Source organism: Acromyrmex echinatior, chromosome 17 (genome assembly GCF_024713525.1).
Source record: "Acromyrmex echinatior isolate Ae372 chromosome 17, ASM2471352v2, whole genome shotgun sequence".
NCBI lineage: Eukaryota > Metazoa > Arthropoda > Insecta > Hymenoptera > Formicidae > Acromyrmex > Acromyrmex echinatior.
Window position 1 is genome coordinate 6,486,451 of NC_141868.1, and position 19,120 is coordinate 6,505,570.

A 19,120-nucleotide genomic window follows, 5' to 3' on the forward strand; every position below is an offset into this window, starting at 1 on the left:
ATTTATCGTAAAAGAAATTAACACTTTAATTTATGTTCTAAGCGATGAAAGCGTGGATCGAACGGCTCGATCTGGCTCGAAGTACATAATTTATTTAAATAAAGTGTATTAGCTGGCACATTTTACATACGTCTCGCCTTCCCACCATTATGCTTTATTGTAAATATAATGAAACGTGAATATACGATATTATATTAGAAATTCATATTGTTCTAAAGACTATCATATTATATATGCATTGAAAATTGTAAATTGAAAATTATAATTCAGCCAATTAAAATGAAACGGATTAAAATTGTCTGACTGGTTGAATTATAATCTTTAATTCGCAATCCTTGCGTCTTCGCAAGTTTAAGTCAAAGTCGAAGTTTGAGTAATCTTTACGCAAAGAACGATGAGTCGGTTGACCCGAAAACTTTCTCAGTGCGCAAATAATTTTTATTTTACATTTATCGTAATCTTTTAGTTAAGATTTAAGCGATTCACCTTAAAGTAATTTTTTTATTTAATAACATCAATATTTGATTTAATGACTTAATATTTGATATTCTGCTTGACCTCAATGGCTCGATATTTACGAAAGATATATAATTTTCGAAACGTATTAAAACATATTCGTTCCACTAAAAAGTTCCAGATAATAAAATCTATCAAGGATAGATTTTATAAGTACCTGTCACATTTTATAAGTAAAAATATAACAGAAATTGCAAACAACAAAGTATGGCAAATTGACTTGATAAAAATCGAATAGAACGTGTCATTTCGTAATCATTTGAATAATGTATTCCGTTTAAATGATTATGAAATGATCGCGATTCTGCTTGATTTCTAATATCAATTTGCTATGGAAATATGCCATGATATTAATAGTCGACTGACGAATGACGAGTTTAATGTAGATATGCTAATCTACCATAATATTCTACTCAAATATTTATATGAATCTTTTATATTTAAATTTATGAACATTTGAAGAAACACTTTGTTTCTTCAGATTTTATAAATTTTTTTATTAATTGTAGAATGAAAAATCTTAAAAATCTAAGCAGACTACTAATATTTTGCTTATTAACTCTGGTGAAAATTAAAAAAAAAATTCTTCACACTCTCTCTTGAGAGTTTTTACATAAAAAATTTAAAAAAAAAATTTTTAATATATAATTTTATATAATAATTTCTTAAAAAATCTTCCAAATTTTCTTAGACGAGTTGAGATATTTCTTAGAAGTGTTGAGAAAGTCTATATCCTACTTGACATCAAATATAAAAGTAACAAAGCTCTAAACTCTAAATATTATAAATGTAATATAACTTAGATACTTTTAGTTTGCGTCGATTAGGATCTTTTCTACGTAAAGATATTGTATAAAGAATCCTTTATACATGTTAATTCTGAAATATTCTAAGATTTGTCATTCTATAATTTCCGAAGAAATCTTTTAAAATCTAAAGATGAATAAATCTTTTAAATTTTTAAGTATTTTTCAGAAATATTTATAAGTCTGAAATATGAATAATTCTTAAAAAATATAGAGATAATTTTTTATCAAGGAATATATTAACGGTAAGCAAAATAAATATATCGCTTGCAATTAATTATCTCTCCACTCCTCTCTTTTTCTCTTGAAACTTGTTACATTGATCTGGGACGCATTGTATACAGATCGGTTCGTCCTAACTGTACTCTTTGCACTTCCCGCACTCGAAACACATTTATGCTCCATTGAGACAAGGTAGACAAGAATAAGGCGGTAAACAGCGTAAAGAGAACGGACGGAACTCAACAGCCCACTTTACACGATTCATGGCAATCCATTACGGACAAAACGCCGGATCTTCGTTTAAGAAAAAGAATAAAATTTATTACTATTTAATAAACATTTTATTTTATTTTAATTTTTTCTCAATTTCTATCAATTCTAGATTTCTTCTTTCGGAAAAAACCTATTTTGTCACTATTTTGTGACGTTAGATTCTTTTTTAAAAATAATAATTAATAAAGAATGATTATAATACAAAAGCAGACAGATTTTTTTGAAAAATAGGAACTTGGAGTTGCTATTCTAATGAAAAAAAAATTGTTATGTCTTTAAGAATTTTTCATATTTTTAATTTACGAAGATTTTTAAAAGAAAAAAATATTATTTCATCAGATTTTATAAGTTTTATTATTAACTATAAAATGAAAAATCTTAGAATATTTCAAACTTCTATTTTTCACATATAAATTTAAGATTTATAGAACAAATTTAAAACAAAATTATAAAATATATATAAAAATTCTGAAAAAGCTATTTGAAGGATTCTAAAGGTGGAAAAGATAAAAATAAAGTAAAGATTGATATACCATATGTGAAAGATTCATTTAAACTCATTTAGATAGAAGTTAGCCTTTTTATATCTGGACTAAATGTGTTTCAAACAAGAAGTGTTTCTTTTTTCTCACGTAAAAAGTTGCAATACAAAAGGAGAAAAGATTTAACAGGATGTTATATATGTTGATCATTATGCCTTACGAAGAAAACTGTGTGAAGAATAAATAAGAACATTCTTAAAAGCATATCAGAAATCTTAAAACAGCTTAAGATAGCAGCCGAGGCACGTGAGAAACAATTTATTCTTTATAGTTGAACATGCTTGAACTTTTTTGTAAATGAACTTTTGTAGATGAACTTTCATCCATTCCACGTCCAAGTTATAGAATATCATAAGTCTGTTCTGTTGAATCGGAACAAAAATTTATAGCGCTATGAACTTCAAAATTCAAGCATCTGTAATATACGATCAAAAAAATCCGAAAAAAATTCAATACCTACCTATATTATTTTAATTACAAACAAAAATGATACAGTAAAATTTTATTTTTTTAATTCCAAAATGCTCTTTAAATTCCTTTTACATCCATATATATAATTCTTTAAAACAGTTTAAATTAAATTAAAATCTTAAAATCTTAAAATGCTCTTCTTTATAAGAATTTAAGCTTTTTTAGAAAATCATTTGAAGAAAGCTATAATCAAAAAACATATATATTTCTGAAAACATATATATTTATTCTCAATATATTTATGAGAGAATAAGCTCCTCAATATTCAAATTCTTATTTAGAAAAAAGATTGGAGAACCTTCTTAAGCAGAAAGTATAATATAGTGCAGCTATAAAGAACGGATATAAAAGGAATTGTATTTAAAAATAATAAATATTATATATTATTTTATTTTATATTTACATTATTTTATTATATTAGATATATACTTTATATTATTTTATATTATAAATATATTTTTAATAATATTATATTATATTTGAGAATAAGCTCTTTAATATTCAAATTCTTATTTAGAAAAAAGATCGGAAAACCTTCTTAAGCAAAAAGTATAATATAGTGCAGCTATAAAGAACGATATAAAAGGATATAAAAGGAATTGTATTTAAAAATAATAAATATTATATATTATTTTATTTTATATTTATTTTATATTTTTATATTTTTATATTTTATTTTATTTTACATTATTTTATTATATTAGATATATACTTTATATTATTTTATAATATATTATAAATACATTTTTAATAATATTATATTATATTTGAGAATAAGCTCTTCAATGTTCAAATTCTTATTTAGAAAAAAGATCGGAAAACCTTCTTAAGCAAAAAGTATAATATAGTGCAGCTATAAAGAACGATATAAAAGGATATAAAAGGAATTGTATTTAAAAATAATAAATATTATATATTATTTTATTTTATATTTATTTTATATTTTATATTTTTATATTTTATTTTATTTTACATTATTTTATTATATTAGATATATACTTTATATTATTTTATAATATATTATAAATACATTTTAATAATATTATATTATATTTGAGAATAAGCTCTTCAATGTTCAAATTCTTATTTAGAAAAAAGATCGGAAAACCTTCTTAAGCAAAAAGTATAATATAGTGCAGCTATAAAGAACGATATAAAAGGATATAAAGGAATTGTATTTAAAAATAATAAATATTATATATTATTTTATTTTATATTTATTTATATTTTTATATTTTTATATTTTATTTTATTTTACATTATTTTATTATATTAGATATACTTTATATTATTTTATAATATATTATAAATACATTTTTAATAATATTATATTATATTTGAGAATAAGCTCTTCAATGTTCAAATTCTTATTTAGAAAAAAGATCGGAAAACCTTCTTAAGCAAAAAGTATAATATAGTGCAGCTATAAAGAACGATATAAAAGGATATAAAAGGAATTGTATTTAAAAATAATAAATATTATATATTATTTTATTTTATATTTATTTTATATTTTTATATTTTTATATTTTATTTTATTTTACATTATTTTATTATATTAGATATATACTTTATATTATTTTATAATATATTATAAATACATTTTTAATAATATTATATTATATTTGAGAATAAGCTCTTCAATGTTCAAATTCTTATTTAGAAAAAAGATCGGAAAACCTTCTTAAGCAAAAAGTATAATATAGTGCAGCTATAAAGAACGATATAAAAGGATATAAAAGGAATTGTATTTAAAAATAATAAATATTATATATTATTTTATTTTATATTTATTTTATATTTTTATATTTTTATATTTTATTTTATTTTACATTATTTTATTATATTAGATATATACTTTATATTATTTTATAATATATTATAAATACATTTTTAATAATATTATATTATATTTGAGAATAAGCTCTTCAATGTTCAAATTCTTATTTAGAAAAAAGATCGGAAAACCTTCTTAAAAGCAGAAAGTATAACATAGTGCAGCTACAAAGAATGGACGTAAAAGAATCCGTGGAAACGAATCGCGAAGAATAGTGAAGAAGAAGCGATCGTGTGAAACGGGCCGCGCCGCGCGTCTGACGTCTGACAGCGCTCGTGTCAACACCGCCAGTCGACCGAGTTTGCCAGGTTTGTCTTTGTTTCCATCGCCGCAGCAGCCGCCTGGATATCTTCCAATATCCTTACCTTCCTCCGTGTTTACGGCGTTTACGCTCGCGGTGAACAATCAAACGATGTCCTTCGCAATCGCGAGCCGAGCGTTCCATGGAAATGTTTGTTTTGCTCGACTCGTCGGCCGTTGAGACCGGTCGCAACCGTCGTCCGTCAACTTAACCTCTACACCGCGAAAATTAACCTGGAACGCTGTGAATCCGCTGATTCCGCTCCGCGAGTCGCAGTCGTGGAGCTTCATCCACGTCGAGCTGCTCGTCCCGAATTGAATCGACCAGAGAAGCCTTCGAACTTCCTTCTTCTGGGTTATCAGGAGATTGTCCAGGTAAAGATCTTGATATACGATAAACGACCCAGTAAGAGATTGGGAAAGTTACTTTGTAAGTTATTTATAAGTTACTTTTTAGGTTACCTTATATGAGTTTGTATAGAAATGGAGGGATTACAAAAATAATACAAAATTGGAGCAAATGATAAAATATAATATAAAAATAGAACACCCGAACTTATTGTTCTCAATTTCTATAATAAATGTAACTTATGACTCTTATATGAGTAACTTGAAAAGTAACTCATTGACAAGCAATTTAATAATTTTTGATGCTATGTAATAAGTATATCTTTATAAGAATATTAATAATTAGATGTTAATGAGAATCTGGGATCAATTTGATTTATTTGTATTATTATTAATAATCTCAAATGCTTTTTTAAATATAATATTGTAATTTAATTGAAATCTTTAAATACAATTAAATTATAATGTAATTTTTTATTATCATAATAAATTTTATCATGTCCCCTATTCATAGTTAGACTTCTTTTTGTATTTGTTAAGAGTTTGATTAAGTTCATCTTTAGATTTTTATTGACTATGTAGTCAATAAAATACATAGAGCATCTGAAGATAAATTTAAGGAAAGCTTCAATATAAAGCTTATGAATACGGATGTATGTTTCTGAACATAAGTTCGATCAGTGGAGATGTTTACTTCACTTTTGACATTTCTGTAGGGAATACGTGTGGATACGTGATGGCCGGCAACAACGAGCTCTGGGTGCAGTGTTTCACGTGCTGCCTGACTCCACGGCCAACAAGGAACAGGCGGAACAGTGGTAGGCCGCATCAGAGGCTCAGGATAGACCGGAGCATGATCGGTGTACCCACGAATTTCAGACACACAGCGCATATCAGCAGCGGCGACATCGACATGTCGATCGCTCAGCTGGCCGACCTCCAGGCGCAAATGCAGAGGAAGAGTGGTTTCGATACCGATTTCAGCGCCAAGGTATGACTCAGCCTTTTATCGGTTCCAGATCCTGCTTTCTCAGATTAACACAAAGTCTAAAAAGAAATCGCGATACAAGACATTTTGAAGACATTCGAAAGAAGAAATCTAGAATTGGATAAATTATTTGTTTGAAGCTTTGTTGATTTTATTCCAGACAATCCCTCGTTCCCGTTATGTAAAATATACTTTTTTTCTTTTATTTCTTTGCCAGAGCTAATCAGTTGAATTGTTTTCACTTCCTGTCACAGGCATGCTGAGGATAGCTTCGTCAATGTCGCAGCAGGATATTTAACACGATAGCGGCGGAGGGAGAGAGCTTTATGTAACGGAAGGAAGAATGACTGATGTTTTCTTTTTGATATCCATGTTCCTTACTCGTTTGATGGACGAGCGCATTTCTTCCATATGAACAAGATTGCATTTTGCAAGATGCTTAGAGAATCAAGACAAATTTATGTACACTGGACAAGTCTCTGACTTCCATTTGGAACGGAAAACTGCCAGAATTAATCATGTACAGCGTACAAATAATCATTTATGACTTTATACCTCTATATTTTTGACTGGAGACGCATTGCGTCTAAAAACTTAATATTCTATAATCGTATTCTAAATAAATCATGTGCCTTTTTGTCAGCGATCTGACGTTCCGTGCGGAAAAAAATATGTACACAAAAATGAAGAATAGATCATTTTATTTGTAAAATTATTTAAGATTTAGAAAATATAACGTAAATGTGTAATTAGAGTATAAGTAAACGTATCACATAATATCACATAATATAATTCTGTACACGTAATACATATCCTATTGTCGAATATTGTCGCGTATATTAATAATACAAGAGAGCATTGGCGATATTTATAAAATGGTGTAGTTCTTTCATGGAAACACCTCCATTCCTTCGATATGATATCGACGTCGCCGATTGTTGTATCGGCTCGCGAATTCCTTCATGTATCAACTTCCTTCACCTCCTTTGTATTCTGGACACGGCAGTGTGGTCCTCCGATTCATAGATGTAATACAAATAGACCGAGCTTGAGACACGATGTCTGAACGTAGAAAGAGACAGGAAGTAGTTTTTATTTCTCTCTAACGTAGTAAGAAAAAGGAGTAACCAAAAACCGCTGGCGACAACTTCGACTAAGCTCGACAATTAATTTAATCGACAGAATTGTTTACAGCAAAATTTCGAATTCTATTCAACTGTATTCGTTGCTCTTAATATCTAATCTTTTTTTTCAGGTTTGAAACAAAAAATTAATAACGCAAATAAGCGAAGAAGTGAAGGCCATATTTTATCAAAGCGGATCTTGGTGTTTAATATTTTTTGCTTGAATTTTCAGTTTATGCGAACTGTGTGCCGATTACATTGATTTACAAAGTTTCATGCAAGAAGATATGAAGATTATTTCTACGATAATTTTCTACGAACCATAATTTACCATTAAAATATTTCCAGGATTTTGAGATATAAGAAAAACATATCTAATTATAAAAAGAAAGACTTTTTTCCAATATAATAGTGAAATTTGATTGAAAACAAGTTTTATTAGAAAACAAATCGAAAATGTTGATGGAATTTTTCTGATTCGAACTCGGCGTTCTAAAATATAAAAAGTTAAGTCTTTTTTGCAGTAAGCAACTTCAAAATTTGTAAACTAGTGTTATTTGTCGGTCTCGAAACACAGTTCTGAATTGAAACTGGAGAACGTAATGTCACAAATTAAATTGACAAGCAATTACAAAAAATATCGTCCCATAATTTTACTGCTAACAGTTAACGACAACAAGCTGCTTGATGTAATATCATCAGAGTTGATATGACAGAGTCATCCTGAGCATCCTATCTGTGAACGTGCGACGTACCGAACATCTGCGTAGACACGAATGAGACGGAAAGAGTCACTCCATTATATTTTCTCCTCGCTCGTCCTAACTTTCCTATCGGAGTATCATTGACGTAAAAAAGGTACTTGATTTACTTTATTGTGTTTGATTGACCGGCAGGTTTAGTCTCAGTCCCAGCCTAGTTGTGGGATCGCCGATGAATTTTACGTGACAACAACAGCTCGACGGAAAGCGGAATTGATCCTTGAAGATGTTACCGTCACTTCCCACCGCTGCCAATTCTCGATAGATGTATTTCTGTTTGCAGGAGGTCTTGTAGCCCTCGGCGAAGTCCTCGATCATGTCGCACTTCTGGCCTTCGTTCCTACAATCAAAAACTCACTATAAATATGTATCAGACGATTCTGTCCCCATATTATTTTCTTTTTTTTTAAATACATTGTTTTAGTTAACAAGAAATGTATAATATGACATAAATAAAAGTACAATTTTTATTTAAAATGCAATGCACTTGACTGATTTCGTAGTCGAAGGGAAAGAATTTTAGCTGATTTTGTAATAAAGTGTCTTATCGTTTTTTTTTTAATATGACTAGCGAATATAACTATAAACAGAAATGATTTAATTTCATTTGTAATTAAATACACTTTTCTCTTTTAATTTTCATCAGATCAGTTTATAACTGCTTTGCACATTTTTTAAACATTCAATTTGTGACCTATCTAAGAACCTATCCAGACAATATAAAGTTTAAAATAGGAACATAAGACGTGGGCATTTGGACACTTTTGGACGTTGTCTAAGAAAGTTGTTTATTTTATAATGATATCTCATTAAAAAAAAATTTTGAATATAGCTGCTTTCGATTATCAGGTACTCAAATAGAATTGTTCTTACAAACAAACTTCAATGCGTATTCCTTGTTTCAAGTCATCCTGGTTCACGATGAACAACCATTGATTTTGCTTGTTCTGCGCGGTTTGCGGGTATACCACTTGTTCCTGCGAATTTAACGATTAATGATATTTCAAATGTTATTTACTAATTCTAATATTTATTACACAATGCAGAGGCAATCTAAGGAAACTAAAAACTTATTCGAGAGAATAATAACAAAAAGGCCAAATCAACTCACACGAATTGGGCAAAGCATTGATTCGCGCGACACCGTGTCTATCCTCTGTTCGACATCGGATATCTGAAAAAATACATATATAGTGAGTGCAAAAGGTATTCGTACAGAGAAAATATTTTTTAAAAGAACTTTATTTTTAACAAGTAAATATTATCCAGCGAGAAATGAATCATCGAATTGATGTCGAATCGATATCGATGATTTCAACACCAATTCGACGTGAATTCGACATTTAATTGACGATCATTTCTTGCTGGATAACAATTTGTTCATAAAGAATAAAATAGATTGTATGTTTTCTTAAAATTATATATACCAAAAAGATGTGTATTAATTATAGAAAATATATTATCTGAAAAATATGGAAAAATTAAAAATTTTATTGTTTGAACGCTCAAAAAGTATTCGTACAATCGAGAAATTTAGTTTCTAAAATCAGGAATGCATGCGAAACTCGTTTGTTTATATTAGAACAGAATATATTTATTGTATATATATATATATATATATATATATATATATAAAATTGGTAATGTTTATTTTTTAATTAATGTTTATTTATTAATTAATGTTTATTTTTTAAATCAGACTTTTTTTATTTCCTTGTACGAATATTTTTTGCTCTTACTGTATGTGTACGATAAGATACTTCGCGGAATTTAATAAACGACATAAATAAAATATTAGATGATTATTGAATATTTAAGATTAAAATTGTAAGTACAGTAATACATTACCGTACAATAAAACCGGCATAATTTCATCGTCAATCTCGAACGTAAAATTAATTTATACATATATGGAAAAAACAATTTTGCTGAAATGTCTAACAATGTAGCTAGATACGGATATGAAAATAATGTTTTTATTTTTGTAGGATACTTAAACTGATTGCTGGAATATTAAAACTTTTTGCAGTATTGTCATCAACGTTTAAGATAAATGTATTAGTGTATACGATTCAATTATTAAACAAAATGACAAAAATATTAAGCTTTAATGATACACGATTCTAAATAAATTTATATAAACAATTTAAGTTATAAATTTAAGTTATAAATATAATTAAAAGCATAATATTAAAAATTTTTCTCATTTCATCCAATAACTGTTTAAATATAAATATTCATCAACTGTTCAATGACTGGTACATTTATCTTAAGCGTTCTATATAATCATTTTGATAATTCAATAAAATTATTTTCAGATCTAATCTAATTCTGTATCTAATTAAATTTTTTAAATAATAATAATAATAAATCTGTATCTAATTAAATTTTTAGATACTTCAGCAAAACCATTTTTTCGTGTATAATTTGAAATAATAATTTTAATTTAGACTCCAGATCTTTCATTGTCATCATATTCCATAAAACGACAAGAATCGTAGCGTTGAAAAATATTTCAACATCATTTTTGCATCGTGTCTCGTGCATCGAAAGTTTACATAACACGTCGAGATTATGTCAGTTTCGCAATTCTTTGTTCTGTAAAGACGTATACGCACAGCTAGATAATTATAGCAGAATGTAAAATAAACTTCATCTTGATGCAATATGATGAGCTAATGATATGATGAGCTAATAATAAAGCGATCGCTCACGCGTTCTTATGTGTGACAAAATCATTTCTAACCGAATCGACAGTATCGACACTCTCCAGGAATCTCAAACTGATGTTCCGCTGTATCGCTGCGTTCACCAATTGCCTGGGATAATCGGCGACGTTCTCGCAGAATGTACTTTTGCGGCAGGTCAACGTCGGAATTGGTGTTCCCGACGATGAGATCCTACCGTCCGGGAAAATAATTTTCTCGTCAGAATTCCTATATATTGACGTGCCCGTGTCCCTGTGCGATATATCTGGACTCCTGTACATCGACATATCAGTGCTTGAATCTGCAAAGGAGAAAGATAGCAATTTATTATGAATATTTTTTAAAATCCTTCCGCAATTGTTTCGGAATTTTTATATAAAGATCAGAATTTTTCATGTTTTTCTATATGATTATAAATTTTTAGAAAATTTTTCAGATTTTTTTATATAATACAATACAAATTGGAATACTTTTCAGACGTGCTGAGAAAGCCAATATACATTTTAAATATTTTATATATGTAAATTTGAAAATTTCTTAATCCATAATTTTCAAAGAAAACTTATAAAAGATATATTTTTTTAGAAATCTTCATAAAGTCAAACTCTCTTAAAGATATTAAAAGTATGAAATATAATGAGAATTTTTCAGAATGGTGACATTTTTTCCTAAAATTCTTCACATAATTTTCTATATAAATTTCAGAAATTTTCATAATTTTGATATAATTTAATTTTATGATTTTTTAGAAAATTTCTATGTAATTTATTTCTACAAATTTTTTATACAAATTGGAACATTTTTTAGAAATGCGAAGAAAGTCTACACCTTTTCCAGAATACTTTACGTGAATTCTGAGATATTCAAAGTCTATTTCTCATTCTATATTTCTGAAGAAAACTCATATAAACTTGATTAATAAATCTAAGATACTCTTTTAAATCTTTATAAATTTAAAATATGCAAAATTTTTTTAAAATATTACACTGAAAGAAAAGATTGGCTGCTGTAGCAAATTAGATAATAAAATATGGCATAGCATTTTTAATTTGCTGCAGCAACCAACCTTTTTTTCAATAATGTATGAGATATAAGAATTTTCTTCATCAGGGAATTTCTATAACACACGATATTTAGAATGCACGCGCTATCGTTATTTCGTAAATTCCCGTTTTACGGAGGAAACCGCAACTTTAAATAAATAGATTGTGTTTAAACCACTGGCCTTGATCAAATTATAAATAATTATTGATTCGTTCTGGGGAGTCATTAAAAAAGAATGTTGATCACTTGAAATCAATACTTATTCAAGATAAACATGCCTTGCAGTGATTTTTTTGATCTACTTCGAATCACCCCATCGCTCGGAAACTTCTCCTTCGAAGTGTCCCTCTGCATCTGTTTTATCTTTTGTGAACAACAATTGTCGTCTTCGTCGTTGGTCTTCTGCCATTCTTGCGGTCGCAGAAACACCTAAAATTATTTACAGGTTTTAAGACGCTTCTTACCATTAGATTTATGAGTATCTTTCTAAAATATAAGCATCAATTATTAAACTTCTTGTCAATTTTAATTTGTGATATTATTACTATCCTAATTCTTAGGACTGAGTACTAAAAGTTATAAACTGAAAGAAAAGGTTGGCTGAATATGGCACAAAATGTTTAATCCGCTAGCAACAGCCAATCTTTTCTTTCAATGTATTACGTGCGCAACTAAGTTCTCGCTGTTATTTTGATGCATTTTCATCAAAATAACAGCGAGAACTTAGTTGCGCACTTAATAGTTATATTTAGCGAGGATCCAAATTGGCTGCCTCGATCCTTCCATTACTAAAGCAATTTCCTAATTGTTGTGTATTCACATTTACGGTCTACTTCGTTTAATATTGTAGAAACACCTGCTGCTCGTACGCCTCTTCGATCACTCTCGAAATCGACATATCCTGCGACGAGGAACTTCCGGCGTCCGGTGACTCCTCCGACAGCTCTGAAGAAGCGCGAGGATATCCTTCGATTGGTCGCACCGTCTGGCACACCTGTCGAACGAAGACGGTATGAAAACAATCGGATCTCGACCCGGAGAGACTTTTCCTTCTCTAAAAATAAGCTGTTTTCCGTGAAGTACGCGCGCGCGCGCGCTTGGAATTATGTAAAGAACCGTCTTGTTCTTGGATCATGAGGTCGGAATCACTGCGCGCGGCGCGGGAGAATAGAACGCGATAAGAGAAAGATAAATTATTTCTATACCGAGGTTGAGAGGCGGCATAAGATCCTGTTACGAGCAAGTGCATGCAGCCGCGAACGAGATTATATAATAATGCAGTGTAATTACTCCGCGCAGGCCGCCGGTATCTAAAAGCATTTTGAGAATAAAGGATCATTCGTTCAAAATCAAGACATAAAGACATCTTAAAGACATCTTACGTTTACATCTCAATTTTAGACTTTACAATTTTAGACTTTGTCTGCGAAACTGTCAGCTTGTGTCGTAAGTTAAATAATTAATCAACTTCTTATAGCTTATGGCATAATTTAATAGTTTATAATCAGTATAAATAATCCTTAAAAGAGAGTAAAGAAAAAAAGATTTATAGCGATTATTATGTGACATTTGCGATATAATTTGTCGAATTAATTCAAAATCTGCTTCTTTTTGATCGAAAATGGCTTTATTCTTTCTTGTTTATATTTATTTTTTTTCCATTTCGCTGTTCATTTCGAGAATTTTAATTTCGTAAGTTAAATAATTAATCAACTTCTTATAGCTTATGGCATAATTTAATAGTTTATAATCAGTATAAATAATCCTTAAAAGAGAGTAAAGAAAAAAAGATTTATAGCGATTATTATGTGACATTTGCGATATAATTTGTCGAATTAATTCAAAATCTGCTTCTTTTTGATCGAAAATGGCTTTATTCTTTCTTGTTTATATTTATTTTTTTTCCATTTCGCTGTTCATTTCGAGAATTTTAATTTCGTAAGTTAAATAATTAATCAACTTCTTATAGCTTATGGCATAATTTAATAGTTTATAATCAGTATAAATAATCCTTAAAAGAGAGTAAAGAAAAAAAGAAGATTTATAGCGATTATTATGTGACATTTGCGATATAATTTGTTTTGAGACACTGAAAAAAAATTTTATTAAATATTTATTTGAATAATAACAAATTTACTAAATGTAAACCTATATTTATTTAAGTATATTTCTTTATCTTAACAATCTAATTAATAAACTAAATATTTTTTTATTTTAAATAAATGTTTATTTACTGTAAGTAAATTTTATTAGTATTTTCAAATAAATATTTGACAAAATTCAGTAATTTTTTTCAGTACGAAAATATGTTGATAATTTATATATTATTTAAATAATATTAAGTGTTTAATTTCTACATAAGTTATATTTTATTATACGATTGAGTCAGTTTAATTTTTTTCGTAATTTTGTCTCCATTTTTATAGGGAAAATCTTATGAAAAATTCAAAACATACGCGTGAAATATTCGCATAATTGCGGAGAACTGTCATAATGCAATTTTACAACATATGTATCATAGATATTCCTCCCCCCCCCCTCCCCCACCGGTAAATATTGCATCTTAATTTCCCGTCAACGAAGCGGATCGCCAGGTAATCCCGCGACTTTTCCAAGTAATCCTATCTGTCATCGTTTTATTATTATACATTCTCGTGCATTCGTGATGCATATATGTATCACAACAACAACTTCCGAACGTGTTATTTAAATCTGTTCATTGTTGGGAAATCTTGTCAAACTAGTACAAGAGGAAAAAACCTAAGGCAATATATATTCTAAGAAGAAAAAAATGTAAAAGAGATAAATAAAAGTGGAATGTGGACGACCGATATTTCGTAAGAAGGGGATGATGGAAGAATTTAGGAACGAGCATTTCCCTCACAGAAATTCAATGTGATACTGATTCATTGCATTCCAGAAAGTAGTAAGTAATTTTTAGTGTATTTTGAGTATTAAAAGTACTGTTGAGTATTAAAATAAGCAATTACTAATTAAGGTCTACCTTCCAAAAGTGCGCTGTTGTTCAGTGCTTTAATATACTCAAAGTAGATAATTAATTATACCTTCCAGTAAAAGCACTGTTATTGCTTTAATAATAAAAATAAGTAATGAATCATTACCTTTCAGTCAAAATAATGTTGTTTAGTGTTTTTAACACACAAAGTAATTAATTACTAATTTTCAATAAAAGCACTATTCAATAATACTAAAAATAAATAATCTTATGTGCCTTGCAATATTAAAAGCACTGTTTTTCAATATTTTTAATATCCAAAATAACTAGTAAATTAATCACTTTCAGTAAACATTGTTGTTCAATGCTTTTAATGCTCAAAATCACTATTAGTATCTATTAAATTTCTGTAGAGATCGTAAAAGAATAAAACAACAAGTTTTTTGAAAAGTCTATATTTTCAATATAAGCCATAAGTTTTCAACAACTTCAAAACATAGTTGTTTTTATTACTTTTAAGTAACACTGCCCGAAGGCGCCTCTCCTTTTTTGCAAGAAGAGCCAAAAAACTCGATCGTTCCGCGATGATATTGAGATAAAGAGAATAATAAGGACATCGATACTAATCTCCGCAATAAAATCCGCAATAAAATCCTCCATTTGATATTAGTATATTCGTATACACGCATATTCGTATTGCCATGGACACGTTTCTGTGCCTTTCAACCGACATGACCTCCATGCGCGCATAAATCCCATAAACCGTTGACAAGTGTTCAGTGATTAACGATTTAAAAATTCGGAGAAAGATAAATATGAATAAACAAATCTAACAAATACGCGACACGATTGTGAAAATATTCAGCGATTGATCAAATAGGAAAGACACATATCAATTCCAAAGATTAATAATTCTGACAGCAAACAGCTGGTAAATAAAAAATCGAATTCGATGATTAATTGTTAGAAACTTTTCTGATTGAAAATAGAGGAAGCAGAAAAATCTGATTACATCAATTAGAATTCTGTATTGAAAAGAAATATTTAATAAATTATTTATTTGAACAGTGTGTCAATTAAATATTTATTAGACATAAAGATATATTTATTTAGTATAAAAGACATTTGATTTAATAATTATTTCTTTTTATCAGATAAATATTTATTTAAATTTAAGAGATTTTTTTCTCAATACGATTATCTCGACTAAAATTACAATAGATTCGACCAAAATTCTATACTGCAATCAACTAGTCCATTAATGCATTCATTACATTAATTCAATGAATTGCATTAATTCATCACTGCATTAAATTCTAATTAATGCAATCGATGCACAGTTTCTCACCAGAATGAGTGCCAGATAGTCGGTCCACTTCAGACGAAGAGTTCTCGATGTCATCTCAAGAAGTAAAAAAACGTGGAACGAAGTAGAAAACGAAGACTACTCACGAGAGCCACGCGATACTGGACGATGATCGACACGCGGCCGCTCGTACTCTACTGATCGGAGTGATCGGTTAGCGCAATTCCGATCCGAGGGACCACCTCCGTGCGGTCCGAGACAGAATCGACAGGCGGGAGAGAAAGAGAGACGGACAAGAGGCTGATTCGCTTCCGGTGCGACGCGACTTGGGTCAGGAGAAGAGCGGGGATGGAACTGACCACGACTGACCGGCGGCCGCAACGCGCGGAAAAGTCAGACGCACATGAGACTATATGAGTCCGAATATTTTTTTATTCCTTCTTCCACCGTCGGTCTCACATCCTGGATTGGAGGGGATCGTGCCTGACGGTAGTGGAAAGATCCAAGAGGTCTAAATATGCAAAATCTTAATTTTATTGTTTTTCTTTCTTCTTTGATTTTTTGTTTTATTCTTCTTTAAAAATGGTGCTTTCAATCGTAGTGAATTCTATTTTTGTTTCATATATATATATATATATATATATATATATATATATATATATATAAACAGAAACATTTTTTTTCTTCATTAAGGGAATAATATAAGAATCGATTAAGAAATGTTCATTCATTTGGAATGAAGACGCAAGAAAATAGGATTTATAATTATTTCGCGATAAAATTACGAAAGATACTTATTTTTATTTAACGTAAAATTTTTCTTTCGCTTGAGTATAACTCTCGATTATACTTTGAATACGGTGTTACATGAGTCACAAAAAAGCAATGTCAATATCCATACAGCACAGAAAGATCGCAGAAACATTGCAGAATGATTCCACTGAAACATTACAAATTGCATAATGGTTACGAAACGTTGCTGAATCATTGTTGCAAAATTCCAACAATGTTAAGATGTCCGTTTTATGTTATGTTGCAACAAAACTTTCCAGCAATATTGCAATGTAATGTATTTGGATAAATTTTTTAAGATTCTCTCTAAAATGAAAACTATTATTACATATATCTCACTAACTTTAATTTTTCTACAAATCACATTTTTAGTGATATGTGCTTTCCAAAAGCAATTTTTTATGATAAAACCATAAAATATTCCAATAAATATAATATTAATTCTGAAGGATAAATATATTCGTAAGGATAAAGCATGCATGTGTGAGTGCCCCGACAAACTACAAATATTATCCACATTAATATAATAATACAGTCGCTTGATAATATTGTTTCAATCTTCTGTATGGGTATTGACAAATAATTCCAAAGTTATACTCAATTTTTTATACGAATCATATCACGAAAAAATTAATTGGATTATTAAATACACAAATTGCATTAATTGTAAAAATAGGAAACATATAAATTGCATTAGTAATAAGAATACTTACCCATACAGCACAAAAGATTGAAGCAATATTACTGCAATATTGTAAATTGTAATGTAACACATCCTAGCACAGAATATTTATGATAAATATTTATTAATATTCATTTTTGGAAATGTTATTTATATAGATATTTCATACACATTTTATATAAAACTTTATTCAAAATATTATTAAAATATAGACTAAATATTTTATGTAATATCCCATACAGCACAGAAGATTGAAGCACTATTGCTGCAATATTGAAGATTGGAATGTAATATTGCAGAGATATTACAGAAATGTAAATTAACAATATGCCTGCAAAATGTCAATAATATGCTTGTAATATTCCATAAACATTGCAAAACTGTAATTCTTTAATTGTTACAATAATAATAATATAAAAATATAAGTTTTTACAATATTTATGTAGTACAGTTTTTTTAGATTAACAATCGTTTTTATGATATAATAATTAATATATTATAAATCATTTTATATTTAAATAAAAAATTTATTGATCTATTATTTGACAGCCATTTCATTAGCTAAGTTTTATATTTATTTTAAATATAAAATCAAAATATTGTATAATATCGAGTTTGGATATAATCAATGCATCATTATTGGATAAGATGAAGCAATTAAACTGCTGAAAACGATTTATCGAAATATTAATTATGTGATCGATGATGTATTTATGCCTGATGTGAACGCAAGAATAAATCAGCCTGAACTTTATGATAAATTTCGTACCGTATTTTTTAATCGATTTCAATTGACTCGAAGTAGTTTCGAATTAAAAAGAATCACTGCGATTTACTTAATCCATGATTAACTTACCAAGCGACTGTATTATTATATTAATGTGGATAATATTTGTATAGTTTGTTCGCGGCACACATACCTGCTTTATTTTTACGAACAAATTTATCCTTCAGAATTAATTAATACTATATTTATTTTATGGTTTTATTATAAAAAATTGCTTTTGGAAAGCTCATATCACTAGCAATGCGATTTGTAGAAAAATTAAAGTTAGTGAGATATATGTATAGAAATAATTTTTATTTTAGAGTCTTCGTAAAAAATTTATCCAAATACATTACATTGCATTATTGTAATATAACAAAAAGACGGACATTTTAAAATTGTTGGAATTTCGCAATAATGATTTAGCAACATTTCGCAATACCATGCAATATTGCAATATTTCAGTGAAATCATTCTGTAATGTTTCTGCAATCTTTCTGTGCTATATGGATAATAAAATGAATTTTTTTTTTATTAATTTTTAATTCAATTGACCCTCTAATCATATATCGTAGTAAGAGAATCAATCATTCAACCCTTCTATCTGTTTTGAACTTATTTCGCAATAATGACGATTTAATATCCCCAACAGCACAAAACTTGGAGCAATATTGCTGC

At 28.7% G+C, this 19,120-nt stretch overlaps 2 protein-coding genes across 2 annotated transcripts; one reads left to right on the plus strand and one right to left on the minus strand.

The window, feature by feature from the left end:
* The first annotated feature begins 4,830 nt into the window (after nucleotides 1-4,830).
* Spec2 (CDC42 small effector protein Spec2) lies at nucleotides 4,831-7,179 on the plus strand. The gene is made up of 3 exons (XM_011054779.2): nucleotides 4,831-5,342; nucleotides 6,032-6,306; nucleotides 6,558-7,179. The coding sequence occupies exons 2-3, from the start codon at nucleotides 6,052-6,054 to the stop codon at nucleotides 6,564-6,566; spliced, it is 264 nt and encodes an 87-aa protein (XP_011053081.1). The 5' UTR covers nucleotides 4,831-5,342; nucleotides 6,032-6,051; the 3' UTR covers nucleotides 6,567-7,179.
* Nucleotides 6,988-16,496, minus strand: LOC105145317 (Spaetzle domain-containing protein). Its single transcript, XM_011054780.2, has 7 exons — nucleotides 16,245-16,496; nucleotides 12,797-12,934; nucleotides 12,219-12,369; nucleotides 10,935-11,197; nucleotides 9,300-9,362; nucleotides 9,062-9,165; nucleotides 6,988-8,528 (listed from the first exon to the last, which is right to left on the minus strand). Exons 1-7 carry the CDS (start codon nucleotides 16,296-16,298, stop codon nucleotides 8,300-8,302), a joined length of 1,002 nt encoding a protein of 333 aa, XP_011053082.1. The 5' UTR covers nucleotides 16,299-16,496; the 3' UTR covers nucleotides 6,988-8,299.
* Nucleotides 16,497-19,120: the final 2,624 nt, after the last annotated feature.